Below are 20217 nucleotides of genomic sequence, written 5' to 3' on the forward strand. Positions count from 1 at the left end.
TCTTAGGATATCCAGAGTAGACTTTTAGTTTCTCAGCAACATTTGAATTTTCTTCTCCAGCTTATAACTTTAAAAAATACATATTTTACAATGACAACTTGAAACCTAGGGTGTAAAATATGTAAAATCATATCTACAAAAGAGGTTCGATGGGGTATGCTTGCCTAGGAAACACAAAATGATCTTGAGTTAAATCCTCAGAATTTCCAATAAAGGGAGAGAAGAAAAAACAAAGGGAAAAAGAGAAAGTAGAAAATAGGGAAGGTAGTATGATGTTAAATCATAGTTCAATTTTTCTTTGACTAGTTTTAATATGAGAAACTTAATTTATCCTTTTCTGATCACAATCAACATATTAACTTGTGAATCCTTTTCTAGTATGCTATAGTCTCATATATTTAATATTTAAATTCTCTTGGTTAATGGAAAAGTTATTGATGTTTTAGAAAAAGTTTCTAAAACAAAACAGTCTACATTCATTCTTGAGTAAATACAATATATTACGTGTAATTAACTTCAAAGCTTCAGGACACTCAATTGCCTCGTTTTTTTAATAAAGTACATTTGAAATATTTCAGTCCTAACTATTGAAGACAGAAGAAATAAATCTGAATTTATACCCATTCCAGATTATATCCAGAAGCTGGTTTTTCCCACCCACTTAAAACAATCAAATAAACAAAAACACACTACTTTTTAAAAACTTATATTTAACATTTAGTCTCTTTTTAAAAAGTATTTGATTAGAACACTTGATTAGGCATATCAGTTATTACCAGTGTAAGTTATTGTTAATTTGCTCTTTCAGCACATTATATCTATTTCAACATTCACTCGATCAGGCCTTATTATTCCCTAGTGGGGGAAACAATTCTAATATTAGTGTTAGAAATGTCTACATGAAATAATTAAGGATCCAAGCTCTCATATTTCAGTATGGAAAAGAAGTAAGCCTCTATTAATAATTGCAGAACTCTCATTTCTCTAGCTGAAGTTCAGGTGTCTCCCTGTAGAAGGTTACATCCCACTTTCCAACATCTATGCTTTCTACAAAACAGGATTTGCCTTTTCTTTTACCATTAAACTTCTGGACAGAAGGACTTCTATATTACAACCTATAGCAGAAAGTACCTGATTAAGTATTCATTGAAAGATTGCTACACATAGGCACTTTAAAGTTGGCTATAGATGTATTTTTCTCATGTATAGAAGCAGCCCTTGATGAGAATGCTAATTAGTCCTATGATTCATGATCTCATAGATGTCTCATGAAATGTTCATTGACTAAGGTAGGATCCATTCCAGAATGAGGATTTTGCAATGAGAGAAAAAAGGGGGCGGGGGGGGGGAACTGAAGCATCTCTTGACATCTGGTAGTAGGCATGCCAAATGCAAAGGCAGCCTCCTTCTGAATTACATCACATCCAGCACAGAACACGGTGTGTTAATGACAAGTCTACAAGTGTGTGCCTTCATGTGCAATTCTTCAGAATTGGGTTTGGTTAACATTGAGAAACATGAATGGTGTATGTACCTAGTTAGGTTTGCCTAATTGTATGCATTTAAATGATACTGGAAAAACATTTGAATTTGTATTAGCAATAATGATAATAAAGAGCCAGATACTAAGTGGTGAGAGGGGAAAAAAAGCACCAAATTCTTTCCATGAACATAAATAGACAAAAGCGGAAAAAGATAAAGGTAGAAAGGCATTCTAAGGAAGAAGAACAGCAAGCACAAAGATGTATGAAGACAGCAAACCCTGAGAAGGACTGAAACAGTGGCAGAGGAGAGGCATGGGAAATACTGAAAGGCAGGTAGAGACTCTTGAATACCATGTTAATAAGCAGGGTGTCCTATAAATAATGGACACTTATGGGAATCATTGATAAGATCAAAGCTGTTAATCTGAATGGAAATTATGTAGGTCAGACCAGCAAGTAGGAGGGTATTACAACAGGCCAACTTTTGTGAAGATGAAATATAGAAAGGGTGAATACAAATGAAGAATAAACAAAGCTTAGGAAACAACAGGATGTGGAAGAACAGGAAAAGAATATGACAAAACTAACATGAGCTGACCTACCATTAGGATTCTACCCAAGTGGTAGAGTCCTTACCTAACATACACAAAGACCCAGGTTTGATTCCTTGATAGCACATACATAGATACAGCTGAAAGTGATGCTATGGATCAAGTGATAGAGCTTTAGCATTGAGAAAGCCCAAGTAAAGTGCGCAGGCCCTGAATTCAAGCCAGAGGACTTGCAAAAAAAAAAATCTCCCTATTTATTTAATTTTTGTCATACAAAAATATGTAGAATATTAGATAAACATCTAGACACCCAGCACCTTCCTTAAAAACCAAACCTTTCTGAAATCTGGGATCTATCCTCTGGTCTTCCTGTGAACAGCTAAAAAAGCATGTTTAACCCAGTAATTTAAGAAAAAAATTAGCAACACAATAAAGGATATATTCACAAGGTATGACCATCTCTGTAAAATATGACTACAAATTGGATGAGCTCAACTTTCAACATTAGTATGATTAAATTAATTATGAAAGAGCTATAGGATGGACTATATAGCTATTAAGTAAAATTGAAAGAAAATATTAAATGATGGATAAAGTAAGACAAAAACCACAGATTTGTAAATAGTATACAATTTCTAAAAATCCAGAGAAAAAGAAATTTGCTTAAGTATGTATTTTACCAAATGTGAACAGTTATTTATACTTAATAGGGAATCAACATTTAAAAATACTAAATACCAGAACCAATAGAAATAATATCCATAATTTCTTCTATACTAAATTACTGCTACTTTATATCACTCTGGAATTCAAATTACACTGGTACTATAATGCTATGAAGATTCAGCACTCCAAAACATGAAAGATGATTTTAATATAAATATCACAAGAGAAGTGCTTTATAAAAAAACTATTTCTTTGTTGTTTATTACTGACAATATACAGGATTCAGAAACAGTATTCTGACATTAACATTTTTGACTTTTCAGAGAAGTGGCAAGAATTTCTACCTCTACACAAGTCCGGGGACCATAGTGGACTGCTTGATGCCATGTTAACTTGCCAAAGCCTAGAACTCCATGATATGGGGCAGAAGGAAGAACAGAAGTTCAGACCTGCTTTTTGAAAATCAATAAAGAGCTTTGGGCAGTGGATGATAGTAAATGAGCTTAGAACTCAAGTAAGTCAGAATGAGAAAACAGGTGGAGAAATTATTCCAGTAATATCATACCATTCAAAGCCCATGACAAGAGTACTAGTGTCTGACAAGGAAAACCTTGAGTCTTCTTGTACTATTCTCTTTGCTAGAGCTAGTTTAGTATGTCTTCCTAGCACATAAAGAACTCAATCTGAAATCAAAAAGTGTTCATTAGACATCATGCTAACATGTACCTTATCCACCATTAAAGGCATCAATTTAGAGACTATATAAGCTTTAACTATGATGTCAGGGAAAGAGACACCTGGATGGGGAGAATACTTTGTAATTACTTGATGCCCAAGAAAATTTCAGAATGTGTCGCTTTCTCTATGGTGAGGGTAGAACAGCCAAGTATGAAACAATTTTGAATCCATATCACAAAAATCACCATGGGAACCGAAGTGCTAGGGTTGATTTTTTTAAGTACTCACATATACTATTATAAACTCAATTAGTATTCATTCATCCTTAAAAATGCCATGTCAATGAGACACATTAGCTCATTTGAAGAATTAGCTAGTTTCTAGAATGTGCCCATATACCTTAACAAATTATTTGAAAGCTAAACCTCAACTTTGTAAAATAGTGTACTGGCATTGCAAATTTTCAAGATTCAGCATAAAGTTTGAGTATTTTTGAAAGATAGATATTTTGATTCACAAGTTTTAATCATTAAATATTACATGAATAAGATTACATACAAGATAGCCAGTTTATTTGATGGTATACTTGTAGCAAAATTGTATAGGCATATCATACTTGTACATATTTACTTATATGTATGGACATATTCTCAGAATTCCAAACAGCACTTTGTTCACATTCAGAAAATTAACATTAAACTTCCTTTCTGGTATTTAGATAAATAACCCTACAAAGTTTGATATTTTCATGTTTTAATTTTAATACACTTGCTCACTGGTGGTTAAAGCATACACAGGTAGCCAAATCCAATTAAAAACAGACACGACTCTCAATCATAAAGCTCAAGTCCTGCTGATTCTCTAAGGAAGACATTATGAGTTTTGTATTTTACTCAAAATTACTTTTTAACACGAGTTACTTCTTTAATTAGAGCTTTAAGCCATTTCAGATGTGCCTTCTGAGTCTACAATGGTCTGCATTGGTCAGTTGACAACTGATCAGGAAATTAATCCTGAAATTTTAGGCACAGTATAAATAACTGTAAAACTCATCACTTAGTATTTGGTATGAAAATTCTGGAATAGTTGGTAAAAAGCCACAAAATTCATCCTGACCAGTATACTGCAATAATTCAACACAAAGTTTAAACTGATCTACTATATGAGCAAGAGTTGAAAGTATAAAAAACCCATTCCTTAAATTCTTAAAATTCATAATAAATTAGTTGAAATAACCATATTGTTTGACCACTGGCCAATGATTTTTTTCATATATTTTTATTGTAATTAATAGAAGGGTTATATTATATTCACCAGATAGAAGGTGCATTACTCCACAAACATTTATACCCTTTCTCATGTCTTGGTCCCCATTTCCCTCCCCGACCCCAGCCCCTTCCCTATCTGATTTCAAATAACGAAATAAGCATATATACATCATATCAGATAACAAGGTAAAATACTGTAACAATATGAGATAACCAAGGGATATCAAAAGAGATGAGCGATAACATAGTACATTAAGGACAACAATCACTCATTATATGGGTTTTGTTTCTCTATGACCACTGGCAAATGTTTAAAGAATGTTTTCTCTAATTCATAACAGCTTCCCAAAGACTGTTCCATTCCTTGATATTGAGAACATATGAGCTATAGAACTGTCATTTTATACACATATCTGTTGAATGAATCAGAAATGGTTCATAAGAACCAGATGTGATGATTAACTTCAAGGAAGCCCAACTAGAAAAAATTATAAGAAAGAAAGAAGCTAGAAAACACTTAGGCTCTATTTAATCACAAAATAGCTCCTATTTTGTAATTGGTTATCACTAAATGTTAAAGTGAAGACTACTTTTGTTTAAAATCAAAATGCTCTTCCAAAGGCAATGAAAATTATCTTGCATGTGTCTTGAAATAGGAAGAATTGAGATTGTACAAAAATAATGAATTATTTCAACTATTACAATATGCTTCATCAGATGATTCTAGCATCTTTGCACACTGAAAATGCTTTGGTTGATTAGGGATTCTTTGACAGCATCCACAATCTGGGTGTCATTAGCTATAAGCATTCATTTGTCACATTTCTGCAGACTAGAATTCCAGTACCAGCGTGCCTTCACTCCAACCATGATGATCCCACAATCCTGTTCAAATCTAATCTTAATGACTTCCCAAAGACCCTACTTCCAATGATCGCACTGGGGATTGGGGCTTCAGCATGAGTTTTATAGACACAAGCAGTCCGTCTACAGCAATACCGTTTTATTTACTACTGACAAAGTAATTTCATCACCAAAACTACCAAAAGAAAATAGCCATAAAATTATTATGGGGACATTTTCAATTTGACCAGAATTATCCTATCATCAAAAGAGCTACACTTAAAAATTTCTTACACACTTCTAAATATGATTAACAATAATTCACTTTCTACTGTTGAGAAGGTACATTTAAGAAAATACTGAAAAAAAACAAAAAGAAAATATTGAGTAGTTCCGGTAAGACACCAAACTCCCAAATTAGAGGTTTATGGGAGAATACTTAAGTGTGCACATATGTGAATGTAAAAATACTCTAGGAAATGGCTATTTTGCTCGTGGCACATCTGTAAATATTTTACTGACAAGAAGGTTAGCAATTGTAGTCATAATATTCCAAGTATCTACGTGAAACTGGAACCAGGTAATTTGAGGCAAGGGCTGGGATTGATAGAGATGGAGGAGAAAGGTGGACAGGGATGACATTGATCAAGATGCACTGTATTCATAATCCATCAGGTTGAAATGAACCATCTTTGTACTAATATGCAGATATAATTAAGATTAAAAGTGTATGATAGCTTTTATGAATCTGGCAAAAACCAGATAAGACTTCAATATGTTTTAAAAAGAAATAATTGCAAAAAAAGGCAGGAAGATTATCTTCTCTGAAACTTTGCTTCTCCAAGTATGGATTGGAGGAATGCCAGCAATGCAGCCCTATCTGAGAGCCTGTGAATAATGCAGAGTCTCAGGCCACACCCATACCTGAATAAAAATCTACTACTTGGGGGAGAGCTCAGTGGCAAACCACTTGCCTACTATGTGCAATGGCCTACATTTGGTTACCAGCAATACAAATTACATAAGTAAATTAATCTGAAATTATTTGTATAAATATTAAAAGCTAAAAATAGGGGCTCCAGAAGAAAAACAAGGACATGTAACAGGAACAATTGTGGGGTGGGGAATTAATTTTAGAAAAAGAACTTAGGGGGCCAGGAGTGTGGCCTAATGGTAGAGTGCTTGTCTAGCATGCATGAAGCCCTGGGTTCCATTCCTCAGGACCACATGCACAGAAAAAAAGCTGGAAGTGGTACTGGCTGAAGTGGCAGAGCACTAGCCTTCAGTAGGCCCCAAAACAATGCTCAGGCCCTGAGTTCAAGCCCCAGGACAAACAGGCCAAAAAAGAAAAAGAAAAAACAAAGAATAGAGGATAGTGAATACAGTTTGAAAAATTAATATTAGTCTATTTACTTTTTCTTTTGACTAAAGAGAGAAGCAACAGATAGCCTCTTCCAGATAGAAACAGAGATGTGCACAAGTGGCTTCCTTTCCCGGGTAACCTTAGACAACACCTACAAGCCTAGAGGCAGAGGGCAAATCAGCTAATAGCAACCACCAAAAGCAACTGAAGATAAGAGAGGAAGAAAGCCAGAAGTCTATCCTGATCCTTCTGTGCCAAAGTTCCAGAGATGAGTGACAAGCCAGAAAAAGTAAATAGTGTGCTAAAACATAACAGCCTATTTAGGACAAGAAATCTCCACACAGTCTGGTGTAAAGTGTGGTGAAAAACACCCGAGCTTACCACTCTCAGGACCAGGGGATAGATATGTATGATTTACCTAACATTAGACATGGGCTGGAGCAGGCAGAACTCACAAGGTAGGTAAAGAATGGGATCTGCAGAAAGGGCTGCCTAAAAAAAAGGGCTGCATGGAAGAGCCACAGCCACCATAAGAGACCAAGTGAGGACAAGATAATAAGAGATGGTCCTGGCTGTGACTGATGGGACAGATGATGGATTCACATGCACCTACAGCCGTGGATGCAACAGAGAAGCAAGTTTGCAAAGCATGAAATGTCAGTGAAGATATGCAGCACAGTGCTTAGGAGATCCTTCCCAGAACACGTGCAAGTGTCCCTGTGCATGTGTGTGAGCACACACATACACACATACACACACACACACACACATACTTGGAGGAAGCAACTGATTTCATGTTACTGGGCCACAAAAATATAAGGCAGGAGAGTGAGTAAAATATTTTGATTTATTGGATAGGAAAATAAATGGAGTATCAACAATTAGTAGAACCATCAAAGGAAAAAAAGAAGCAAGTAGTTACATAAATTATGAGAAGTAACATATTTAGTTTAAGACATACCATGCCAAGATAAGTCAAAAATGAATCTCCCCTCTGCCCTCCCTAGCACAGGACTAATCTGTAAACGTATAGTTTGCACAGGACTCACAATGTGAATGTGTGTTTCACCATGAAATACAGCAGGATACATCCAATTGCGAGGCACAGTCAGGACAAGAACAGCTGAACTTCACATGAACTTTCCAAACTTTAAAAACGGTATGGTAAATTAAAAAAGAAAAAAAAGCTAGAAACATAAAGAACTAATTGTTAAAATAAACATTAGAAATAGTTTCTAGAAACGAAACATAGCATCATTAAAATGAGAAGTTTAACTCATTAAAGGGCACTCTGGATTATTTCTGAACAGATCAAATGAACATGAGTAGAATTCAAGGCAGAGGAACATAGATAATTAAAAATAGAAGTTAGAGAAGCCCAAACTCCATCCGGAAGAGTAACAGGGAATAGGCATAAGACAGAATCTCTCTAAATCAACACGGACAAGGTGGGGTGATGGGATTACATGAGCGTTATATTCTTAATACTTCTAGTATACTTCTAGTACTTGAAATAGGGTTTTGGTATTGGGGGGGTTGTTTTGTTTTGGGTTTTTCTTTGTTTGTTTTTTGGCCTGCACGCCATTTTCTACCACTTTGAGCCACAGTTCCACTTTCAGTTTTGGAATGGTTAATTGGAGATATTGGAGATGAGCCTCATGGAAACATTTCTACCTCAGCTTTGAACTGTAATTTTCAGATCTCAGCCTCTGAATAGGATTACAGGCATGAGGCACCTGCTCCTGGGAAATACTTTCATATCAATGAAAAAAATCCTCAACTTTAAAAAAAAGCAATTTGAAGAATAAACAAAACATACTCAAAAAATTGCAGACTGATATTCTGAATAGTTCAAATTGAGAAATTAAGAAATACATTTTGTTTAAACTGTATTACTTTTATTGCTTAAGAAGTAGACACAGCCTCTTGTAGGCAAAGGTCAAGAGGTCACAGAAGATTTCTTAAAGATGAGGGGGAGAATTCCTCTTCTTGTTATCAGAGGAGGAATAAGTAGAGGCCGGTGAAGAGTACTCACCCTGAATAAAGAGAGCTTCATCTCCTCAGTCTCAGTTAACTATCCACCCTTGCATACATGTTTTGATCTGACAGAGGACAACATTGATGTGTCACCTTGCTGAAATCACAATGAGCTGCCCTATATGAACCTACTGTAAACCATACAATAAATTTAATTGCTGAAATTCAGACCACTAACTCTTACAAGGCAACTGTCTCCTAACTCCTTCTATTACAATTACCTTAACAGCAGCTCTGCCTACAAATTTTATGCTTCTTAAATATCATGAAGAAAATCAGTAAGTCTTAAGAAAAGAGTGCTTAAAAAGGCATGTGTCCAAGAAGGAAAAATATAATAAAGGTTAGACCCAAGTTACTGAAACAAGGTCTGAAATATATGTGCCTTAGAAAGAACTCAACAATTCAAGGCTACATCTTAAGGGATTTCTTTTATTACAAGACACAAATACTACTCCAGAGTAGTTCCTCATCATTTCTAAATCAAGTCATTACCACTTTTCAACAGCTCTTTCTCGCCTAAAAGCAATGTTACAGGGTTTTCACTAAAAAATCTTCAATTTAAAAATGCAGAAATTTGAGACTTTTTTTTTTGCTTGTTTGGGTTTGCCAGTCCTGGGGCTTGAATTCAGAGCCTGAGCACTGTCCTAGGGCTTTCACAAGGCTAGTGATCTGCCATTTGAGCCACAGCACCACTTCTGGTTCTTTTTATGTATGTGATATTGAGGAATGGAACCCACGTCTTCGTGCATGCTAGGCAAGCACTCTACCAGCAGGCCAAACTCCAGGCCCCAGAAAGATTTTAATAAGATTATGTGCCAGAATAATCATAAACTCCCTGAGAAAAAGCACATTTTTTAATCCATTCAAATATTCCATATTTAAATGCTAACAGCTTTGTTTATTTGCAAGAAAGCTAAAAATGAAAATCTGTAAGAAATCATTACATGTATTATACTAAGGAACAATAAAATTGGAGCATCATTTTTTATACTGTATTTTATTGTTGGGCTAATGTATAGAACAGTTACAGTTACATTCGTCAGGTAATGGTTGCATTAATTCTCAAACCTTAATACCTCTTCTCATGACTTTGTCCCACTTTCCCTCCCTCAATCATCTTGTTTCCCCCTTCCCTTCCCTATTTCTTTTTTAAATATATTTTTATTGTAATTAATAGAAGGGTTACATTATATTCACCAAAAAATATGGAACACTTCATGAATTTGCGTGTCATCCTTGCACAGGGGCCATGTTAATTTTTTCTACATCATTCCAATTCTAGTATATGTGCTGCCAAAGTGAGCACTGGAGCATCATTTGCCTAAAATTCACTGTATATCAAATTCCTTTTTAAATATATTTTTATTGTAATTAATAGAAGGGTTGCATTATATTCACCAGATAGAAGGTAGATTACTTCACAAACATTGATACCCTTTCTCATGTTTTTGTCCCCATTTCCCTCACCCACCTTCTCCACTCATCTTGTTTCCCACCTTCCCTATTCTATTTCAAATAAATAAATAAACATGTATACAATATATCAGAGGTAAGATACTGTAATAATATGAGATAACCAAGGGACAGCAAAAGAGATGAGAGATAACATAGTACATTAAGAACAACAATCACACATTATATGGCTCTTGCTTTGAATTCTTAAGTACAAATATTTGCCTGATCTAGCTCATGGAAGAAATATATGTTCCATAAGCAATCTATAATAAGATTAAGTACTAGTAACCAAAACTGAATTTTACATTTCATACTATACACATACCCTTGCTAAGAAAAGCCAACAAAAAGTCAGTAATGGGTCAAACTGTAAAGGCTAGTTTCAGACTTGAAAATGTTCAGAATAATAACATACTCCATTCTAAGTACTTATTCTATTCTATTCTTAGTATTTCTGTATCTACTTACTTTATTCATCCCCATCTTTCTGGGGTCAAGATAATCATTACTCAGCATTTATTAAAAAAAAAACTGAATGAAGAATTTGGGTAACTTGTCTAAGATTTCAAGGAAAACTTTTTACCCCAGAGTCTGGTTAATTTTCTTGTCCTCCTATCTGTAGTCTCCCTACAGAGCTAAATGAACCTTGGAACAATAAAAGTCCTTGAGTGGGGAATGGAAGAAGACAGAAAAGTCTCTTCTGTATTTCTGGACAAGACAGATCCAAGAGCCAACTAGGATCAAATGGTAAGCTGGGAAATACATGAATGAAACTGACAGATTTACAACCACAGTCATTTCTGAGCGGCATTCCATTTCCACCCAACGAAAACAACAGTTAAGTTCCGCATATTGAAGCTCAACTCCCTTGGCATCTATCACTGTTCTATTTCTTCCCCATTTGCCATTTTGAGGAATTATTTTATGAATATGCATATTTCTTTAGACTGTAAAGTTGTGCACATGTATATGTGTGTGTTTGTGTGTGTGTGTTTGCTTTTTTGTGGATCATGTGGCGTGAACTAGGCCTGGGCAATATCCCTCAGCTCTTCAGCTCAAGGCTACTCTTGAACAACAAGCTTCAGTTCTCATTTTCTCGACATTAATTGGAGATAAGAGTCTCAGATCTTTTTGTGCCCCAGCTGGCTTTGAACTTTGTTCCTCAGATCTCAGCCTCCTGAGTAGCCACAGCACCTGGCTGACTGTAAAGTTTTGATAAGCCTAAAGCATAAAGTGATACCAAAAGCATGAAACATTGTTGTCCAGTGTCACCAGTAAAAATTTTCACCATATAAAGTTAGGAAAATCATCAAGAACAGTTTGGAAGGGGAGCACACTGCTGGCTCTCACAAGCCAAGATTACTCAGAATAACCTCAGCCTGTGTGGCATACAAACTTGTACCCAGAATAGGCATACATTTATGAATATCACTTTTTAGCCAGGCACTAATGACTTACTCCTGTAGTAACAGTTACTCAGATGGCTGAGATCTGAGATCTGAGGACCGGAGTTTGAAGAAAGCCTTAACAGGAATGTCTGTGAACTCTTATCTCCAATTAAGTACTACGTAGTAGCATGCCAGCCTTGAGTAGAAAAACTCAAGGAAAGCACGCATGCCCTGAGAGCAAGCTCAAAGATCAGCACACACACACACACACACACACACACACACACACACGCAGAGACTATATTTCACTCTATTGCTCCATGTACCAAGAATCACAATAATTTTCATACAAAAAGAATAACTTTGTCCCCCAAATTAATTTTTAGAATTATGTTAGCAATAATGTAGTATGTTTTAGTTACTATAATAAGATATAAAAAGATAAAGAGAATATATAAGGCCAAAATTCATTCAAATTACCCAAACTACAAAGAAAATGTTTTATTTCTTTCTCTTTAAAGGACCATTAATCTATCCATTCTTCTAGACAACATTTATTTAAAATTTTTTTCAAGATAAAAAAAAACCCTAAAGGATTCACATTCATATAGGCAACAACCAAGTTTGACCAAAAACAAAAACTAAAAAAGAACACAGCAACAACACCAAAGTCAGAGATCAAGAGTATTTCAGCATGGTGTAACTAGAAAGGGAGAGAAAGACTAATTTAGACTGGAAAATCAGGAAAAACTTCACTGACAAGATGACGAATGATGACTTACTATCTCACATGACATGCATAAAATTTCACGGGTTCATTATGTGAATGTCAGACACAGAAGATTTTAGGATTATCATTTCTATGTTATACACATAGATTGAAAATTACAAAATTGCAATTACAGTTAATGTCTAATGATACATGAAATATCTGTGAATATATTCTGGAAAGTAGTACTGCTGTGACAAATATTGTAAAGGGAGAATTAGATTTGGAATTGGTTAATGGGCAAGAGCTGAAAGAATTCTGAGGAGCATGCTAGAAAAGGCTGAGATGGCCTTGACATGATTCGAATAGCTACACAATGGTAAGGTATTTACTAGCAAAGGGGAGCAAGAAGTTAAAAGCATATTTCATTTTAGAAAATATATAAATTACCATGAATAGACTGCTGACAGATATATGGACTTTAAGTGGTGCTAGAGACTTTGTAGATGAAAGAATATTTCAGTTGAAACTAGAGGACTGGGAACAGTTGTGATAGAAAAATAAAAAGCCAAGCTGACTAATACCCTGCGTTTACACTGAGAGCAAACCTTATAAGCTGTGATGGTGGATATTTATAAGATAAAATTTCCAAGCACCTGGTCAGGTTTTGGTTTTCCTGGCTGACTATAATAAAAGGGGTTAGGAAGAAGAAAATAGTGATTTTTTTTTAAATGAAGCAATGCACACATACCTTTCTATGAAGAAGAAACATTTACTACCTTTCGTTAGAAGCAAGGATTCTCACAAAATAGAATCCAGTGGCCACAAATTGCTGGAGTCAGATAAATGTCCCCAGGACTTGAATTCTATTAAGGTTTTGAAAGTTTTTGAAACCAACAACTCCTTTTTTTAATTTTCTCCCCTTTGAATGGAAATGTCCATACAGTGTCTCTCCTATCTCTACACTGTCTTTCCATTTTGTAGGTTCATGAACATAAAGGATTTATCCCAGTATTGACTATATCCAGAATCTCATTCCTCGGTTAAATCGTTAGCTTTAGAGTTGGTACTGTAATGAATTGAAGGCCTGTAGACGGTGAAAGGCAATAACTGAATCTTATATGCAGAAGGAACTTGAATCTTGGAGAGCCAAAGCATAGAATGAGATAGGTGGGGTAGGAGCCCACAGAGAGACACAGCTTAAATCACTGAAGCCTGTGAGAGATGTACCACAGGTACATGAAACATTGGAGATATAATTAGGAATCAAGAAATTTGGCCATTCACCGGGAAAACATGAGTGGGCTTATGGTAACCACAAGAGTCCTCATAGTTGTAAGAGAGAGTGAAGAAAGAGAACTACATAAGACAAACTACCTGCTGTCTTTGAAGGTAGGAAAAACAAACAAGACAATGAAGTCAGCTAGCCTTTAGTTAGGCCAGAAAAGGCAAGGGAAAGGAAGACCCAGTTACTTCAGAAAAAAAAAAGAAACTCTCTTGACATCCTAATTTTATTCCAGTAAAGATCACTTTTGGACTTCTAACCTTTAGAACTATATTAAAAATTCCATGTGGTCCTAAATTCCATGTGGCTACTAAATATGTGGTAAATAACCATTTTAAAATTATGTTTCTCTATTTCTTTTAAGGCTTTTAAATTATTATTCAACAAATTTAGACAGAAAGCAAATTAAACATTACAAGATCAAGTACTAGGAAGCTTAGTTCATAAGATCAAATACCATCAGCTCAAAATCCTCAGCAAATAGCTGAGTAGTAACACTGGACAAAAGCATGCCAGGACATCTGACAAGAAATATGTGACCTAGAAATGTAACCAATACACTCGAGTCACTTCATGTCAATGTGTTATAATTTGAATTTTCCAAGGCAATAAGAAATGCATTACAAAATAAAAAGTAACATGGTGACTGGATAGTCAACTTCTTATTTAAAAGCTCATGAAAGCCCTTTCCAGGCTTAAACACTTTCTATAGTGTTGCTACAAAGTAATCATTATAGTATTTCCTAATATCCTCTTCTCTGTCCTATAAAGTAGATACTGTATTTACTAATCTTGATAAATTTCACATGTTCATCCATGCTCTTATAGAAGAAAGGTCAAAAATAAATACTAAAACAATGAGATCTACCCTATAAAAATGTTTAGTGGGTCATATCATAACTGAAAACTACAAAATAGACACCCTTCAAGTATACACTATGATTTCCTAAAAGTTACCCAATTTACCAAATAATGTGCCTATAACATCCTCTTGTAAATAGGGAAAATAAAATATTCAACTCAACTAATTGCTTTTAGATGACCTACATTTATTTTTGGTCATCATATATTTTTACTATTTATTAGGAAGTAGTTACATGATGCTCTAAGCACTAAAAATGCTACATTTTCAGGTGCAAATTCCATGAGGTTCCCTGAGTTATACCATGTCTCTTTGGACAACCACAATGTACCCTTTAGTCCCTAAAGAGTCAAGCCCATACCACAGCCATAACTTAGAACACATTTTTAACATTATTTAAAATGTGACTGAATAGATGTTAGCTGGACAAAGACAATGTAAAGATTCTGCCTCTAAATTGCCCACAGTAATAGGACAACAGGCAGAACAAAAGATTAAACAATATCAGAAGCCTAGAGAAAACACATTAGATGGATAACTTTCTCTGTTTAGTCTATGATTACAGGAAAACCTGAGGGAGACAGCATGAAGACAAAAAGAAAGCCAGGTATAAGGAAAAATTATTCTGTAGGCAATGAAATCAGTAATGTTTTTTCTTGTTTTCTCAGTCTTTGGGCTTGAATTCATGATCTGGGGCATTGTCCCTGAGCTTCTCTTGCTCAAAGTTGGCTCTCTGCCATACATATGAGAGTGAAAATCAGTCCTAGAAAAATTAGTACATTCAAAATACTATTATATCATCTGTAGCTTCTATTAAAGTAAGTGCTAATACAAGACAAACACAAAACTCCCTGGTTTTTACCAGGTCCATTTAGTCAAGGAAATAGGCTAAGATCCTGAGCCAATGGTGATGAAATAACTAAAGAATATAAAACTCAGAATTTTTCAACCAAAGCAGTACTAGGTCAAATGAAAAAGAAAATGAAAAGAATAATAACACAGTATCTTGAACAGATGGCTGTTGGAAGCCATGAAAAAATATCCATTGAAGAATTCCAATTCCTCTCCTATTCTCTCTCAATCCTGTTAAATTTAAACTAAGCAAAATATGAAGATGTGTATTTCTATTCACTCACTAGTGCAGGTGGGTGGGTGGAGGGAAGACGTGAGATAGTGGGATGGTGAGGTGAAAGAAAATCCAAACCAAACCTTGTACAGAAATATCAATTAAGGAACAATTAAGACACAAACATCACGTTGTCATAAACTAATACCCTAAATCTTTGAAAATTATGGTAAAAATAGGATTTACTAAGTACAATTAGCATATCATAATCTTACACAATTCAGTGGAGACTGCAAAATATCCCTGAGAAAAATGAGAATTCGTAACTTCCTCAAAATATAACCGTAGAAGATATTTTCCTTGAATTAATTAGCCATAGATAAAGTAAACCTTTCTTATTTATTTTGTAAAAATGTTTCTCTGTGTAGGATTAATATCGTAATTCTGAAACATGAAAAACTAAAGCTATAAGAGTTCAAACTACCCAAACTCTACTCTAGTTTCTGTTGGTGTCCCTGTCTTAACTTACTGGGATTAATTAGAACAGTGAAACATCACTGATTTAAATTCAGATACCCAGTACCAAAATCCTTATTCAAAATGTACAAAAAGATATATATTTCCATGTATAACTATATATTATAATGGAATGATAATCTCATAATCTTAAATCTATTAGGATATATAAGAAGCTTTTAAATGTATGTACTTTGGAGATTTTATGCCTTAAATAATGATGAGGAAAACAATGGAAGGGAAAAAAACTAAAATTGATGTAAAACAACATACCATTGATTGGCCACCTAGAAACAGTGTGACATCTCCAGGTGATTCAGTGGCTGTAACTGAGAGGGAATGACTCCATGGAGAGGCTCAACACCCAGAATGAAGCCAAAGGTCAGCATCAATTTATAAAGTCAAATTGGGGCAGGGGACAACATTTTCACTTATTCTACAAATTTGTGAAATAAGTCAAAATTCCATTTAAAGGAGCCATTGTGTTGGAACTGTAGGGAACAGAGTAGAATGGAGTGGGTACAAGGCAGTTGAGGAGGGTGGACCAGCCCCACAGGGATGAGATAATCCTACAGACAGAAGAAAATACATGGAAAAATAAAAGCTAGAAAAAAACATGGAAGGAATTTAGTTACATAAATACTTTAAATGTTATTTTGGAAATTTTCTAATGTCATGGGTGTGGAGAAAAAAGAATTCCCTATGTTCTTGTGAAAATGAGAACTAGTGTACATTTCTTTCGTAACTCACCACAAAGGGCTGTAGAGGCTTAACTCTGAGCTGTATCACACAGCCAACTATATTTGAATTGTTAACTAGCATAGTGGTATTTTCCTCAGAGGTGAAATTTTGTTCCCAGGGGATGTGTGTCCATACTTGAGGGTCACGGATTAAAGGGCTGCTATTAGCATCCAGCGAGTAGAAACTAAAGATGCTGAACATTCTGGAGTGCAGTAGATGGCCTGCAAAACAAAGAACTAGCAAGCCTAAGATGCCAGTAGAGCTGGGTTAGAAACCTATTTCTTCTGAACACTGTATAAGCAAAGCCTTAGCCTTCTGCTGACCTCTATCCCAGCCCATTGCTAAGTAATCTACCTCATCAGAGGATAAACCACATCACCAGAGGACTCATTTTCCAACTGCTAGAACTATGATGGATGACTGCCTCAGTCTACGAGTCGTGTGTGTGTGTGTGTGTGTGTGTGTGTTGTGTGTGTTCAGAGGTAATTCATGAGAGCAGAAACTGCCAGCAAGAACTTTTTAATTGTCCCTTTTACTTCACTTTTCTGGTTCTGTCTCAGGTGGTGTCCCTTCTATGGTTAGTACTTCAAAAAATCCACTGACAGTCAAAATACAATGTTCTCATTAATATAAAAACTTGGGTTAACTGTTTACTGTCAGAGGCTGAAAAGGATGGGGGGAGGGACAAAACACAGGCACCCAGATCTTTAAAATGTAAACTTATTTCACAGTTTGCCTGCAAAATGACTCAAACCATTACTTTAATTACTCCAAGTTTGCTTCTTCTAAACCTACAATTAATAGAGAGGAGAGAAGAAACCATTAAACCAATGAAACAGAAGCTTACTGAAAAACAGGGTTGTGCAATAATATTCCTTTTATTACAGCTGTTATTTTTAAAAAATGCAAGCAAAGGCTTGGAAGTGCAAATGAAGATTCTTGGAAATCTTTCACCCACCCAAATAATTATGGCATGTGGGCAGAAAACAGCAAACAAAAGGGAAGCCCTAATTCAATGATACTGGACATCTTAAGCTGTGAATCTGTTCTTAAGGTAACCCACAGTCAAAATCTTGATTCCTGCTGATCACTGGGCAGCGCTTCAAGCAACTGGAGAAGACTTTCGCCTGGGGATTTCAGCAGAGACAAAGGTGCTAGGAACAAACGAACGCCTCAGCGTGGACTGGGCAAACCTCATTCATCAGAACCCAGCCCCAGGCTGCGGAGCACCGGGAATCCTGCCGCGCCCGTGCCCCTCCACCCCCACCCCGGTCGCTCCTTCCCGGTAATTTCCTTCCCTGGAGCATCTTGTCGTTCTTACTACAGGCGCACACGTTCGTCCAAGTTCAGCGTGTTCCATGCCCCCCACAACCACCCAGCACCCAAGCACCCAGCGCAACCTCGGCTTGAGGAAGGGCTCAACATAAACCTTTGACTCTCAGGGATTCGCCATGGGAAGTTGACAGGAGAGACGTCCAACCCCACCGAGGCCACAACAAAGGTTCACAGACTTCACCAAGCGAGGCGCAAATCCCCCCGACATAGAGGAGTACTCAATAAATAAATAAATAAATGCATACACATGACCTCGGGGAAACGTCCCAGGCGAGGGGTATTCCACCACAACCCCCCGTGAGGGGGGCGGCGGGGGCTGCTTCGATTGTTTGCTATCACGATCGCCCCTTCCCCATCCCCAAGGCTGAGTTCAACTTCCCAGAGAAAGGGTCTCTGCGCGCGCGACACCCGCCGCCTCCACGCGCTCCTGGGCTCCCCACGCGGCGCGGGCCCCGGGGCGGAGAGTCCTCTCCGCCCCGGGAGCCACGCGGGCGGAGGCAAGGGAATGGGGTCGGGGGAGACCCGCCTAGGTTCTGCACCAGCCTGGGCTCCAGGCTCCGGGGTCCTCTCCGAGCCTGGCCCAGGACGCTGCCCCGACGAGCCCGCCGCCCTCCCGGCCACGGATCGCCCAGGGCCCCGCCGCGGCCCTCACCGAGCAGCAGCAGCTTGACCTCGCGCGCCGCCTTCTCGCCATCCTCGCGGAGGTTCCGGTCGATCATCTTGCTCCGCTCCACCGCCGCCTTGTCCTCGGCGCTCAGCGTGCAGCCCATGGTGCCTGGAGCGCCGGGGCCGGGGCCGAGTACAGGTGAATCCTCCCGGGCTCAATGAGGGCGGGCGTGCCAACACCTCTCGACGGAGCTCTCACCGTTCCTGGCGCGTCCTACTCCGAGTCTATCCAGTATCCCCAGGCGGCCGTTCACTCTCCCAGTCCGGCGCTGCTGAGCAGCCCCCTCCCCACCCACCCCGCACAAGTCCTAGATGTTGAGGTTCCGGGCTGCCAGCGCTAACCGTCCTCCCGCCGGTGGCCGAGCCGCAGCCGCGCAAACCCGGGCGAGCTCGGGCGTCCGCGCGCGCCCGTCGCCGCCGCCGCCGCCGCCACGGCCCCGCCCCGGCCTGCCCCTCCCACCACCCGCGACCACTCCCAGCGCGTGCGCCCGCCCGCCCCGCGCACGTGCCCCCGGACACCCCCCAACCCCACCGCACCCCACCGCACTCCACCCCGGGTCGCGCGCTCCCCGCCCACCGGACGCTGGCCAAGAGAGGCGCGCGCGCCCGCCAAGTTGCCCCAGGGCCAGAGCTGCCCAGCCGGGTGGTGGCCTCCCGACCCTGGCGCCGCCCCTAGCCGCTCTCCTCTGCGGGTGTGAAGAATGTTTTTCTTCTCCCCCCCCCCACCCGCCGCCTCCTCGGGGCTGGGGTGGGTCTTGCCTGCCCCTCTGGATCGGGTGGGATCCCTGCCAAAGTTGGAAGGGAAGAAAGCAGTCCAGGACTGGGAGGGCATCAGAGCATGCCCAATGCCGGCAGCCACGAAGGGAATCTAGGCTGGCTAAGGTTGGCCCAGACCGCTGACTCTGGGGAAAAGGGGGGTGGGGGGAAGCCCAGCAAAGGTGATGACAGCCAGGTCGGGGACCCTGTGGAACGGAGGAGCTGGAGAGGAGGACCGCAGGGGAAAACCAAGGTCAACTTCCTTGGTTTTTCTTGCCCTCCCGCTTGCTTTCCTGTCCTCTCCATCCATTCTCACCTGCCTTTTCATCAGCAGAACCCATTTTGAAGTATTTCCTCATGACCTAAGAAAAGGTGAGACAAAGAATCAAAGTATGTTTTAAAATGACCAGCGCGCTAACAACACACCCACACAAACACGTCTCCAACTGTAGCCGATCTCCTTGAGTATACAAGCAAGCCTGGTTTCAAATGCACGTTGATAACCCTGGGGTATGGAGCTCCTATCGCCCCTGGGCCTGTCGTTCCTT

The 20217-nt window shown here is 38.5% G+C and overlaps 1 protein-coding gene and 1 non-coding gene across 2 annotated transcripts in view; both read right to left on the reverse strand.

The window, feature by feature from the left end:
• Positions 1–19195, reverse strand: part of Gnai1 (G protein subunit alpha i1) — a 65964-nt gene extending 46769 nt beyond the window's left edge. The window contains exon 1 of the mRNA XM_090332905.1: positions 18900–19195. Coding sequence (XP_090189031.1) covers positions 18900–19017 — 118 coding nt within the window. The 5' untranslated portion in view covers positions 19018–19195. The remainder of the gene's footprint in view (positions 1–18899) is intronic.
• Positions 10090–10196, reverse strand: LOC150063221 (U6 spliceosomal RNA). Its single transcript, XR_016535675.1, has one exon. It is a non-coding gene; the product is annotated as a U6 spliceosomal RNA (small nuclear RNA).
• Positions 19196–20217: the final 1022 nt, after the last annotated feature.

Source organism: Megascapheus bottae, chromosome 5 (assembly GCF_031878675.1).
Source record: "Megascapheus bottae isolate mThoBot1 chromosome 5, mThoBot2.hap1, whole genome shotgun sequence".
NCBI classification, from domain to species: Eukaryota; Metazoa; Chordata; class Mammalia; order Rodentia; family Geomyidae; genus Megascapheus; species Megascapheus bottae.